This window comes from Brachyistius frenatus, unplaced genomic scaffold (assembly GCF_029030835.1).
Source record: "Brachyistius frenatus isolate BFR_SWC_R1_liver_20210118 unplaced genomic scaffold, ASM2903083v1 Contig_44, whole genome shotgun sequence".
Taxonomy (NCBI): Eukaryota; Metazoa; Chordata; class Actinopteri; family Embiotocidae; genus Brachyistius; species Brachyistius frenatus.
In genome coordinates this window covers 122,451-137,089 of record NW_027210643.1, presented here as the reverse complement: position 1 = coordinate 137,089, position 14,639 = coordinate 122,451, and the positions used below count along the sequence as shown (strand labels likewise).

The 14,639-nt window shown below is 40.1% G+C and overlaps 1 protein-coding gene across 1 annotated transcript in view; it reads right to left on the bottom strand.

Moving 5' to 3' along the window:
- The window catches only part of ptchd4 (patched domain containing 4), a 46,431-nt gene extending 35,100 nt beyond the window's left edge, over window positions 1-11,331 (bottom strand). Inside the window, exons 1-2 of the mRNA XM_069703063.1 lie at window positions 10,344-11,331; window positions 130-625 (exon numbers count right to left, since the gene is read on the bottom strand). Coding sequence (XP_069559164.1) covers window positions 130-625; window positions 10,344-10,943 — 1,096 coding nt within the window. The 5' untranslated portion in view covers window positions 10,944-11,331. The remainder of the gene's footprint in view (window positions 1-129; window positions 626-10,343) is intronic.
- Between the last annotated feature and the right edge of the window lie 3,308 nt (window positions 11,332-14,639).

Here is a 14,639-nt window from a genome sequence, read left to right as displayed (position 1 = left end):
GAATGTGTTGCAAAAATGCAGAGCTCACACACAAACACATGCTACTCTTGTGTTCTGTAGCACAAGCTTCAATGAACTGCTGGCAACCCATCCAAGAAAAATCCCATTACAATTCTGCCATACACTTACCCATGGCGAAGAATGGGATCCCCAGCAGTGTGGAGTTGAACTTCCCGTCCGATATGAAGAAGATCCCTGCAGCGGTCACGTTGGCGATGCAGATGGTCATCACACCCAGGAGGCCCAGGAAGGGTTTCCCCCTCAGGCAGTCCCGCATGGAACTGGAGATGGTGGCGGCCAGGAGCACTAGCACCAGGCTGACCAGCACCTCCCCCTTGGCCAGCACGCCCGTCTGGTGGAAGTCACGCCACAGGCTGAAGGAGGTGAGCGACTGGATGTGCAGCTGGTCGGGCACATGCGGCACCTCGGCAGTGGACAGCCGGCTGACCAGAGCGCAGAACTCGTTCTCCCAACGCTCTGCGATGGCATCCTGCACCTTGGGTCCGTGGTTACGGAGGTAGTAGGTGATCTGGACGGCGCGGGCGAACTTGACCTGCTGGTCGCGGCTGTTCGGCGAGAAGGACACACCGCCCAGCTGGTGTCCGATGAAGGACACACGGCCATCCTGCAGGGAATACAAAGATATATGACATTAGTTCTGCGGACCATTTTCATGAAAAGGGCGACACTCCCAATGGCAACATTTTCTTTGACACCCGTACATGAAGAGCAGCTTCAACCTACAGAGAGCAGTTGCTCCATGTTTGATGTATCGTTACCGCTGTGGAAGGAGCTGGTGATGTATTGTCAAGCTCGATGTGCCGCTTTATAGCAATTTTTTAATTCATCAAATTATACACTACATGCAAGACATCATAGTGATAACAGTTTGACAATAATGTGATTATATAATAAGAATTGTGCAGAGCTGCAAGGAGTTTAATAAAGCAGCTGCGACAATAAAAGTGGGTCGCATTAATCTGTCAGGAAAAAAATCTGAATATAATAGGAACATGAGGTTATTGTTGGCAGAACTTGTCATGTTTAAGATGAAAATATGGCCAAGGTAGCAGTGCAGATATACACGATGCCAGAAGTTACAGCAGTTTAGTCCAGCTGAGGCAGGAGGTGACCAAAGGATGTTGTGTGAAAGGTCTGTCGCAACCTTAAAACAATATAAACTGCATGTAGATTCACCCATGGGATGTTGCAAAGGATTATTACTTGTTGCCATCGAGCTCAATGTTGGTCATTAATTAAATTAATTAAATACACGGAGAACACATTTGTTATCTGTATCTATGCTAGCTTCCATGAGGACATCATTTGTACTCCCAACGCTATTCGTAATATTGTGGCAATAAGGTGCTGCATTTAATAATAATCTGCAATGCTGTATACAAGTTCAGAATTGAAGTATATACTGTATGTCACATTTAGCTATCTATATGAACTATTATACAATGTAGATTAGTTACACTGTTTTAACAGTTTAAATTTTTTACCTTTTTAACAGTTTCCAATACTTTGATCTACCTGTTTGAAATGTTTATCTGTTGCTGTTAGTTACTTAAACCAACCATTAATAGGTTAATTTTATCTATCCTTATCAACAATTTGATAAGTACTTTTAGCTATCAATTATCCATTATTTTTACCATTTTAACCATTGTTCCAATCCTTTTAGCTCGCAATGTCAGACATTTATCTGTTAGATTTAGCTATCTATATCAAACATTATTACTTTATAGTTATAAACCATTATTGATATTAATAACAGTTTTCCTAATGCCTTTAGCTTCCCCAGCTTTCCCCCCATCTTTTAGCTAAATATTTTGTTTATTGTTTGTTGTCTCTTAATGCGATTCCTCACATTAAAGCAGTGCTTTTTTTCAGGTATTTGGCCCTGGGGAGGTTTTCTGCCTGTTCAAGGGTCGTTTTATTTCCCCCCAGCTGTCACTTGTGGGAATTCTTAAATTGTTAGGTTTCCCTCTATAATGTTAAAATAACTTTATTATGTTAAACATGTGGTGTGATTTGGCGCTATGTAAACAAGTGAATAAAATTGAATTGTATATTTAAACCATCAATCAAAAGACGATGAGAGCTTGTGGTGTCGTCATTGCCATAGTCAAATAAGTTGTACCTTTCAACTTGCTTTTAGCTCTGAATTAGGCCATTGTTTGGATTAAATACAAACTACTGTTGTAAAAAAACAGCAATGTTTTGGCTCGATTTAACCTATATAATTACGATTAAATAACATAATATAAATTCAAAGAACTTCCTTTAGAATATGAACAAATATCCACTACTTTACTTGGATTTCACTAACTTCAGTATTGAGTACATTATTAACCAGCATAAGTATAAGATAGTGTATGTCAGGGCTAAATTGAAAATGGAGCTTTCTCAGAAGCTCTGAAGCAGTTAACTTAAGGGTTGAAAGATGAATTAGTTAATGTACTTAACACATACTAGTGTATGTTGTTTAACTTTTAGTTCCATTACTCACCAGATTTAACTGAATAATGGAAAAAATGATGACATAATAAATATTTCTTTAGTCTATTTAATCTGGAAAACAAGAGAAACACCCAACACTGAACCCCTGCACGACACTGTTTTGTTGCTGCAACCAGAACAATTTCAGCTTTAATTTGCAGCTTATTGTAGTTATGATTTATCTTGTTATGAACACAATAATCCAGCACAATCAAACAGCCACCATGTGCTGTTTCACAGCAGGGAGGTTGATATAAATCTCATGCTTCTCGATAAATAAATCCCTGTGACTGTTTGCATCAATTTCTGTAAACAATTTACTTCAGTGAGGTAAAAAAAATTGGATGAGTTATTCCTTTCTGGCATTCCGTGGGTAGCAGGGCAATTTAATGCTGGTGGACACTGCACCTTGAAGTCACATTAGCGAGCCCATTCATAAGTCAACAGCCAGGTTTCCCGTCAAAGTCAGAGAATTGAAAACTGACTGCCTCAAATACATCAATTCATAAGGCAAGATTGCCCTGTGATAGACTGGCGACCTGAACAGGGTTACGGGGGGGGGGGGCTGGAACCTATCCCAGCTCACATTGGGAGAAGGCAGGGTACACCTGTGGTTAGAAGAACACACCACAAATTCTACGTCAAAAGAGGGTATAGATAATGGATGGATGGATAATAAGGCAAAATGTGCATGTTATTTTTATATTCAATCATGATTCTCTAAATCAATCCAACTCAGTGCTTCAAATTTGTCATTGCATGACTGTGTGCTAGTGTGTTTATGTAATGTAATCACTCAGTAATTGCTGAGGGAACTCACAAATCTTTAGCTCCAATTTCACTCGAGTAATTTCACAAAGCTCAAATGAATCTGCTGCATTGACAGTCCAGCTTCACTAAAGCATTTCACATCAATCTCAACAATTACGAGACACTTATGCATGAACATTTTCATACCACACTGAGACAATACATACAAACGTCCTTTTCAATCTCTAACAGTGAATAATTAGAAAGAATCGGGGCAACAATTTCTGTATCTGCAGAAATGTGTCTTCAGCTTTTTTTTAGTGGCCACCTTTAAAAACATAAGATACAGTTCTCATTGTGTGGGAGACAGAGAGTAAGTGATGGTAGGGGGCACCACACAATTGTGACTATATGTGATATCTGTGTTGAGTGATATGTGAAAACGGGGCAAGTGACACTTCTCAAGCTTTCTGAGGAGATATTAAGGTGACTGGTGGGAGAGGTGAAGAAAGAAGCACCATAGATCTTCTATAAAACCAGTCAGTTCAAAAAACTGTTTTTTTTTTTTTTTTTGTTTTTTTTAATGAACATCTGTGGTTAGAAGAACACACCACAAATTCTACGTCAAAAGTGAAATGTGATTCTGTGGCTTTGTATGAGAAAAGTATGTTACAAACACTGTCGTATTATGGAAATTGTAGGATCTCTGGGTTTTTTTGGAGCGTGGGTCAAAAGGAGCATTCATGATTCATGTTCAGCAGTTAGCTTTGGAGCCTACACACACTCCATGAGTGACGTACTTCTTTTCGAAACAGTAACTACATCAGACCTTGAGACCAAAGGCATTGTGCTAAATGGAACAATGTACTGACACTTTTTTTTCTCTAGGTGAGGGAACAAATGTTCTTTTGATCCAGTTGAAATTAATTTACATTTGTTTTAAATGTGGTTGAAGATCCATTCATCTCTAAAGCATACGTCATCCAATAAACTTGTCATTTTGACATAAAGTGGCTCACGATGTCAACTTAAAGACTCGTTTGCCACCGTTTGCTGTATTAAAACAATGCATTGTGTGTTATTACAAACACAGCACTTCCTGTATATTTTTCAAATTAAAAGCCCTCAAGAGTTTCAGTGGAAAGAAACAAACTATTTCTTAGCAAGGCTTTTATTATGAAACATTTGAAGTAACTTGTTGTGTTTGAAATTGGACAATCACACTTTAGATGAGTAATCTTAGGCAACTGTTGAAAATACTATAATTATCTTATTGAATTTATTCACTAAAAGCAATTCAAATATCTGAGCTACGTTATTGACTATTGTATGTAAACCTGCTTCTACAGTGGTTACACAACCTTAGACACAAGCCACAGTTTAACATTGTGCACACCTGTGGTGCAGAATAGTTCCTAAACCTCAGCCCTTCCAAGTTAGCCAATCACAGTCAAAAAACACCTAAAATATATGTTTTACAAGTATGGTCTTGTCATATTAAGTACTTCCTATCACGTTGATGTATCTGTTCAGCGATTGTACATACGAATGTCAAAGGATATTTCCTTAGTGCCGTTTATCGTTTTTACAAACAGATATTTTAAGCGAACTTTGCAGTTTATTTTCATTAAGTTAACTCTGGGTTTTGAAGACCACCTTAATTACATTAATAATAATTTTATAGCTGGCAAACTAATGTTTTAACCAGTAGAATACAGCAAGCGTTCACGACAGTCCAAGACCATTAAGATTGCAGTAGCCGAGCTATGTGCATCTATCCATCCAGCAGTCAATCATGAGGAAAATTATCAATGTGCGTTTTTTTAGTATACAAAATTCTACTGTCAAAATGAATGATTCCAAATTTGGTTAATATAGATACACAACTGTGATTTTGAAAGCATAAATACTGATTTCAGTGGTATAACCCTGTCCTACTATCAATCTATCTAACTACATACTGTATCAATGCATTTTAAACTGAAAATTCTGAATTAAAGGTTTTAGTTAATGCATTAAGAGGAATCTATTGACAGTTTTCGTTGTCGTGTATCTAAACGCACCCCACACTAAGCCAATTATTGACATATATACTGAACCTCATCAGCCAATTCCTGTGCTTCACTGCTTCTCCTCTCCTCCAATCACATCGGCCCTTATGAAGCACTTAAACTGTCACAGACCCCCTTCTGCATGTCAGCTGTGTTCCTGCTGCTGCTCTCACCTCTGGTTTTATGATTTATCAAAGAGAATAGGGGGGTTGTACAATAAACACAGACCTAAGCTTGACATTGCCATGAAGCATATAACCCAAACTACCAACTAATTAATTCCGTCCAGCACTCAATTTCAGTGTCCTCGCATGAATATGACAGGAAGCGCGATCTTTTCAAAACACAAGAGTTTTAGTGTTGGAATAAATGTGATGCAGAAACGGTGCACCTGTATCATTCTACAACAATCAGTTATAACATCTAAGCTTTGATATATGGAAGCCCGAAGCAGTTTGCTTTTTTCGAGGTCTCCTTTTATCAAACAATATTATATTAGTTGTTGCATTTATGGTCTTAGGTAATAAATTGTATCAATGCAAGTCACAATATTGAAGTCCAATCATGTGCTTAAACTTTGGGCAACATGAAGTCATTGTTGATCTTAAAGTGAGAATTGTTATGTCAAAATCATCAGATACCCAATTTGTGATTTTAGGATATTAGGTGTGAAAACCATGGCCTCTCTGAATTTGGATATCCATTGATCACATATGAATCTATAACATTTTAGCAGCAGGATAACAGCAGTTCAAATTTGTATGACCTGAGACAAACTGTCAGGTGAACGCAAATGTCTGTGCCATGTTGGCTATCAGCAGACTCCTCACCGGCGTTGCCATATGTTGAATCTGTTGCTGCAACAACTTTGGAATTTAATTAGCAATCAACAAGCTCTAATTACCCATTGGACATTAGTATGAATGCTGGAGGGTATGAATATTCCACATTGCTCATTACCCTTCTAGATATTGCTTAAATCTACATTAGCGTATATGTTACATACATTTCCCCTTAATACTGTTGTCATGTTGCAACAGCTCCATTTACTGTATTTCATCTTATTCTTGAGTATTTTCTAAAATATTTTATTTACCTGACAGCTTCAAAAGATTACAGAACTGAGAATGCAGGAGACAGGGAAAAACAAAGAATATATTTTAAGCATTTTCTCCTGGGAATAGAGCAAAAGTTTAGCTCAGCAAAAAGTGGGACTTTTTTTTTCTTCCAAAGATTACGTCTGTATAACAAGCCCAGAAATAAACCCCAGTTGTGACATCAAAGAGCAGGATGAGGCATAAGAAGTCAGGCAAATGAATTAGCCCAGACAACTCATCAGCCAGAAAGACAGAGAGAAGGAGGATTCAGGAACATGGAGAGTGCAGAGTGACTGATACAGCGTGAGGAGAGCCGGAGAGGAAGGAGGTCACGTCAACCTTCAAAATTCTGCGCTTAATGCTGGAGAAAATTCACTGATGTGAGTGTGCTTAAGAACATGCAAGAACATATTGTATAACATATGGAAAAAGTTGTTCCAAGGGATGTTTTCACATTATTTAAACAGGGAGACACGAGTCAGCATGTTCATTCAGAAAGACAAGGCTGATGGCAATTATGGCAATTGTATGTCCGAGGTGAGAAATAAGGGGTATTGGTCGAGTTTAGGTCTGAGACTAACAATTACGCTTACTTTTATTATATTAATCTATTAATTATTTTCTTGATTGATCCCTTGGTTAATAAAATGTCTGAAAAAAGTAAAAACTTCCCATTAGAGTGTCTCACATCTCAAGGCGATGTATTCATAAAGCTTGATTAACAGTGTTCAAACCCATACATTCAAGTTTACTATCATACGTGATATAACAATTCATATAAGAAGCTCGAACCAGTAAAGTGTTTGCTCTCAAAATTAAACTTATCAAAAGCGGCAGATGAATTATGAATTGTTGTTGCACATTATATGCTAATGTTTAGGTATCAAAATCAAATAGATTGAAAAGATGAGGACTGCCTCTACAGGGAAAAAAAAAAAAAAAAAGTATGTCAATGCATAAAGCAGCAGCCTCTGTCATTAACCCAGTAAAGTGAAGCTGATCTGAATTCACTGTGTGGTGCTCGAAATGTTGAAAAAGCCCATTCACAAAACTCAAAAGCAACTTCTCTTTCCAACACCATGTGTAATAATGTCCTATTTACGTTAAATCACAGCCATCAGTGTGAAGAACTTTGGAACTACTTCCAGTGATTCTGCAAAGACTCAGTACCGTGATCAAAATCCCATTCTCCTCAAATTGTGCACGCAAAGGTGTCTAGAAGCAGCCCCAGAAGTGAGAAAATGCCTTTTTGTAATTTGGGGCACACTGACACTTGGCGATGAAAGGGATGCACAAAAGAATCAAATAAGATGGAGACTCAGAGGCACTATTTTGCACCGAAGAATAGTCCCTATGAAATCTCAAAAACTTGCCACATTCACCTGAACTGCACAGAAATGTCTACAACTGACTACATTCCTAAATAGGAATATATCTATTCATATTTTTGAGTTGATCTGAGGAGATACAATGTGGCAGATGATAATATAAGGAAGACTGTAACAAGAAACAATTAGATATTATTGTGGTATATTATAGTATAGTGATGCAGTGGTTATCACTGTCCCCTCACAGCAAGAGGGTTCTGGGTTCGAACCCCGGCCTGGAGCCTTTCAGTGTGGAGTTTGCATGTTCTCCCTCTGCCTGCACTTTGGCTTTCTCCCACTATCCAAAAACATGCATCTCAGCTTAATTGGTGATTATGGAAAAATCGCCCTTAGGTGTGAATGAGAGCGTGAATGGTCTTTGTTACCGTCTATCTCTATTTGTTGGCCCTGTGATAGACTGGCGATTTGTCCAGGGTGTACCCTGCCTGCGCCCAAAGATAGCTGGGATAGGCTCCAGCCCCCCCCCCCGTGACCCTGTTCAGGATACAGCAGGTATCGATGATGGATACTAAACCACTTAACTCTCCCAAGTTTGAAGTGACAGTGAAGTGACTCATTCGAATGTCGAATCTCTATTCTAATAAAACTGCTATGAATAGATAATTTATAGATGAGCAGTTATTAAGTAAAGCCATACACATTTGATGATTGCCAAATGCAAAAGGCCAACTTTTTAAATAAAACCAGTTCTGTTTTAAGATTTGTGAAACTTCATTATTTTGATTAAGCAATAGTAATTTCAGGAAAGGCAGGTAAGAGCGCCATCAAGTGGCCATTGTATTGGAAACACAAGAAAAGAACGAAGTCAAACGGCATTACAGTATTATAGAGCCACAAAGTCAACACTAGGAGGAGGTTCGGGGTGGATGGATGGGTCAACAAATCATTACACTTTAACAGGGACAACCATATTGCACTCCTAGTTTCGAGGATCAACACATTATACTTTCAGTACCCTTTAACCTTGACAGTTTCATAACATTAACCATGTGTTTATAATTGCAACTATTATGATAAAAGTCCTCAAACTTCATCAAAGTACTCATCTTAACTGAAACCATGATCTTTTCTTTAACCTAACTAAGTGATTGCTCAGCTTTCTGTGTATTATGACACTGAGAAGAGATGACATTGAATTCTGATTAATGTCCAAAAAACATTTTACAGAAAAACAGGCCTGTTTAAACTCCCCTCCCCCTCAGGGCCATACTTGAATGTACATTATTTTAACCTTTCACTCCTTTCAGAGAAGGAGTGTTACAATTAAAAAAACAACAACTGGCTTCCAGAAGGGAAAGCAATAAAATAAAAAATAAAAACTCTGTAATCCCACCCAACATTTAAAAGAAAAAAAGCATGACATAGACAACACATTTAACTTTAACTGATTATGAGGAGCTGAACAGTCTGCAACAGGACGATGGATAGCCTCAGCACTTTGTTCAGACACTGATGCTGCACAGATAGCTCACACTGCTGTAGCAGCTCTCAGTGGAAGTTACAGCCTGACAATGCTGTAGAACAGGCAGATGATACTCTGAATTTGTGCTTGTGCTAGTCTGAGCCCATACGGCATTTGAGGCAGACAGAGAAAAAAAAATTGTGTAGGACGGCATGGACTGAACCTCACAATCTAAATCTCCCTGTGTTAAATGATACAGTGACTATGTTCTGTCAAAGCACTACAACAGAAAAGGCTTATACAATTACAAAAAGCACATATCATGGAGCCAGCAGCCATAACCTGCAATTGCACTTGCTTTGTGGTGTGGCAGTGATGAAAATACAGCTTGGAAAATGTGTGCAAATCATGCATGTGTGCAGCAGATTCTTAACCTAAAAGACCCACATGAACACTTGATCAAATGTTTCCAGCTCCATCTGCATGGCACATCTGCACCTCTGAATGTGAATGTGCAGCTGTGTGTCTACACGCAGCATCTTGACATGTGTTGTAATGCTGCTAGAGGGCTGTGTGTGATTGATACAGCTGCATGTGTGCAGTCAGATCCCGCCGCCAAGCAACACGGAGGAAGATACAGGCAAGCAGGATGCCTGAGTCTATTATCTGCTGGAGCTATGTGCAACAAGGAGAAGGAAAGAGGGATACACAAAAAAAGACACAGGATATCCCTGTGTGTGTGTGTGTGTGTGTGTGTGTGTGTGTGTGTGTGTGTGTGTGTGTGTGTGTGTGTGTGTGTGTGTGTGTGTGTGTGTGTGTGTGAAGGAACAGAGCAGAGCAGTCAGGGGCTACATGCAGCCAATCAATTCACCTGCACCAATAAGGGAGGTTGAAAACTGAAACGCCAGCTGTCTGTGTTATGGAGAGGATTCCCTCCCCTGCTGATATATGTTGCAATCTGCAGCCCCACATCGCAGCCTGAGCGAATACAATACCACTGCGTTCATTCAGAAATTATTGCAAGCTCCCAGGGCCAGCCCGCCACAGCTATTCACATGCGGACTGCTGCTGCACTGTCACCACGGCTCTGATGGACATATTTTTTTGGGGGGGTAGATATGTGTGCGCGGGCCTGGCAATAAAATCTCACCTTTAATGTGGTGTTTGGATAGCTCACGGGCACCTTATGGAAAGTGCTGTTGGAAAGCACAGCCTGTCTGATATCTTCGAAGATGGTGATGATATCATCCAACAGGCAGCGCTTGTCCCTGTGGCTCAAAACGCAGAGGTGCGCGAACGTGTAATTGAATCCCTTGTAATTGACGCGCAAATCCAACACCTGCTTGTGGACCTGCAGGACCTGGTCGGCCAGCTCCAGGATGTTTCCCCCGGACTTGGCCAGAAGGATCAGCCTGCCATATCTGCCCGGGGTGTGCAAATCCGAGTACAGCTTGTGCTTCGATTGGTCGATGGGAAACAGGCTGTTGGCGAGACTCCGCTCGATCTTAGCGAGGCTGTGAGTCGGGGCGACCAGCACCTCCAGGTTCGTCTCCGGCTTGAAGCGGCTCAGCACGGTAGATCCGAAAATGATGGTGAGGACCGCGGGGACAGTGAGGAAGAAAACGGGGTGCCTGCTAACGAATAAGCCCAGCCAGTAGAACGAAGCCTTGAGCCCTCTGTGTATCACTTGCCGCAGCATCCTCCACAAAATCCAGCTTGCAGATGCCCCGTGTCCTCCGATGAAGCACATGTGACATCAGACTCCGTTCCCCGGTTTAGTAAAATTCGTTAGAGAATTACACCAAGCTACAACACCACCAGCTTGTACACACGTTTACACACGCACGCATGCACACACACATACACACACTCACTCACTCACTCACTCAGACACACACACACACACAACACCTGGAAAAACAGCACTGCAGCAATTCGCGGCAAGACGGGCGGACACACATTGACAGGCAGACAGTCAAAAAATCATCGTGCAGCAGGAAATCGAGACGAGTCCGTGTCTGCTCTCAAGCCATTCCGCCTCCGTGTGACGGAGAGAAAGCCGTAAGTCTCCTTCGCTGCTGCACCGGCTGCAGTAGCAGCGATGAGCCGCGGCGGTACGATGTGCATGTGTGCCTCCTGTCTGCCTCTACAGCTCTCACACCAGCGGTGGCGCCTGATTTATGTACTTAACTGTAACCATGTGGCTGGGTTGAAGAGAAGAGAAAGTGGAGGAGAGCGGGGAGGGGGGGGGTTATGCCTGGTTATTTTGGGAACAGTGGAGGCAACAGGCAACATGAGAGTTGTAAAAATGTTCCTGCAGGTGGCTGAATGACCAGCAGCACTTGCAGGAATGAGTCACTGTTGGCTTCATGAATGGGGATAACCCATCTCCTGTTGCCCTTCATGCCAGGGGCACAGCCAGGATTCTGGGCCCTGTGAAAAAAATATATCTTTGTACTTCACCAACACAGGCCACAACAACACTGGAAATATATATTTGCTGACTCCAACAGTGCGATTCACTGTTTGAAGCAAGACTGGTAAACTCTTAAGAGATGTGCTGAAGGCCATCTACATTTTAAATGTATTTTATTTCTGGTAAATATCTTGAATGGAGAATTTCCTGAACATTAATGGTTAATGTTAAGGGAACACTATCATCAATAGAGCATCACAAACAAAAGAATAAAATCAGCAGCAGATTTTTTTTTATTTTTTTTTACCAAAGAATACATACCAACTACAAAATAGGCAGCTGTAAAAATGAAGTCCTGACCTGAATCCTATTGAGATGCTGCAGCATGACCTTAAAAAGGCGGTTGGTGCTGGACAACCCTCCAATGTGGCTGAATTACAACAACTCTGCAAAGATGAGTGGGCCAAAATTCCTCCACAGCGCTGTAAAAGACTCATTGCAAGTTACCGCAAACGCTTGATTGCAGTTGTTGCTGCTAAGGGTGGCCCAACCAGTTATTAGGTTTAGGGGGCAAACACTTTTTCACACAGGGCCATGCGGGTTTGGATTTTATTTCTCCCTTAATAATAAAAACCTTCATTTAAAAACTGCATTTTGTATTTACTTGTGTTATCTTTGACTAATATTTCAATTTGTTTGATGATCTGAAACATTTAAGTGTGACAAACATGCAAAAATAAATAAATATATATATATACATTTTAAAGCTGTCTAGAGGGACACTTCCTTATCATGGTAGGTCTCGGCCTGACTATTTTAGAAGTATCACAGCTTTACCAATATTATTGAGAACAATTTTGTTTTGAAATCGCATTTCAGGCAGAAGGATCAGTTATCAGGGTGCCTTTAGTACTTTTAACTAGGGCCATTCCACAACCGTAACATTATTAAGGTAATATTGACATTATTAACTTCATTAGTGTAACCATGACATAAAAAAATCCTACTTTAAACAAAGTCATTATCTCTACTCAAAACGGGATCTTTTCCAAAACCTAATTAAAATGTTTTTGTGAATAGACCAAATCAAACCTTTACAAGAGAATTAAGACATCATAAAATATTTAGTTATATATTTTAACAGTTTATTTATGTCATGTCTCTTGGACAAATAGGATTTTTCTAGTTGGAGGATTTGTACAATACAGTTGTAGTTTTTGATGCAGCTGTAGTTATGGTCTGGTTGGATTTAAGTATGAAAGTTTCTTCATTGTTAGAGTTTAAAATACCCAACACTGATTTCCAAGTCTGAAAATTAGTTACCCATTTATTCATCTTGACCCTCTGTCCATATGGGCTTTGATGGTCTGCTATAACATCACACTTTTTTTTTTTAATACTTTATATGCATTTTTACAAGAGTCTTCTGTGCATAGCAAACGTTTTAACTTGTGTCTAAACAGACGCAACCATTGTTTTCTGTGCAAGCCCACACACCAGCATCATCTCGATGGCGTCAACGTCATCATGTAAACCACTGTCTACTATTGTTGTGTGCGACAGGTATTGAATGATACACAACACATCCATTTGGACATATTTTCATCATTCTTTCTTGGTACTAATCTGATTGACACCTGAGGAACTGAAATCTCTAGCTTCCATCAGATAGCCATCTAGATACAGCAGTCCTGATCAGGATGAGGTTTTCATGTAATGATCACAAGCCAAACTACATTTTTACAAGCGTGTGCTGGAGCATCACACTGATGTCATCAAATAATTTTAGTCCAACCAAAAATTCTAAGCCCCAAAGATGTTCAGTATAATGTTAGATAATATAAAGAAAAGCACAAAAGTGCATACAAAATTATGGACTGATTGACATTTTGGGTTTAAAAATTTTGGTACCAAATTCTGCTTTGATGGAAAGAATGAATTGAATTTGTTCATGTTACTGTTCAGCTAAAATGTACTGACTAAATGGAACCTTGTACAGTATTAATTTATGCACCAACAACAACAGTAGGTGCAGTGTTTGGCCCACTCACGTAGCTTTCTGCTTGTTGACCAGTTTCATAGACAAGGATTAAACCTCGTCCTAGTCCAACATCTCCAAGTGAACAGCTCATCACTGGAAAATGAATTAACACTCAGGATTAGGATTAACACATGCCTGTTACACTTTAAATACCATTTGTATACTCTTGAGTTTACATTGGTAATCATTGTCGAAGCCCCTTCCTAGTCTCTATACAAAGGGAGTCAAAGTGTAATCTCAAGTGTCGGAGACTGTCATTGTTGACCCAGAACTTAATCCTGCCTTAGCAGAGCCTGGTTTTCAAAACGGTGCCTCTTTCGATTGTAGAAACAGCGGTGGAGAAGTAGCATAAAAAGTAGGGCATGTACAGTCTCTACCTCAGCACCTGAATAATTTCTTGGCATGAGTGATATCTCATTCAACAGTCTGCCAAAAAGCCCTCCTGAGCTAAAGACGGCAGCAGCCTCATTTGTTCTTATTTGCTTTCTTTGACTGTCAGGAGCTGTTTGGATGTATTTGCCAATTTAAACGACAGAACTGCGACGCTGCTCATTAGACCGCCGCGCAGTTCATGTCCGAGCACTTTTGTTGAATAAATCTTCCCTTAGAATTTCAGCAAAATCCAAGTCCAAAAACTCATTCTTCATTGCAGCATCCGTTGCTGAGGACATGAGATAAACAACCTCCTATTGTGGTATACTATCAGCGGAGCTTGGAGTAGCTTTTACAAAAGCGCAAAACACTGGTATCAAAGAGCTCATGGTTGGCAAAGACCATGCAGTGCCATGAGAGACAGAAATGGGGCACAAGGCATTCTGGTGTTATATCAAATGTTAATGCTTTACCCTCTGAGAGAAGGTCTTTTCCGGTCCAGCTATTCAGTGATATGCCATTGCACATACACTGCACTATAATAGCGCTGTCGATAGCATCACTAAGGCAGAGTTCTTCATCTGTACACACAGTTTGCTATGACAAATGCTTTATGA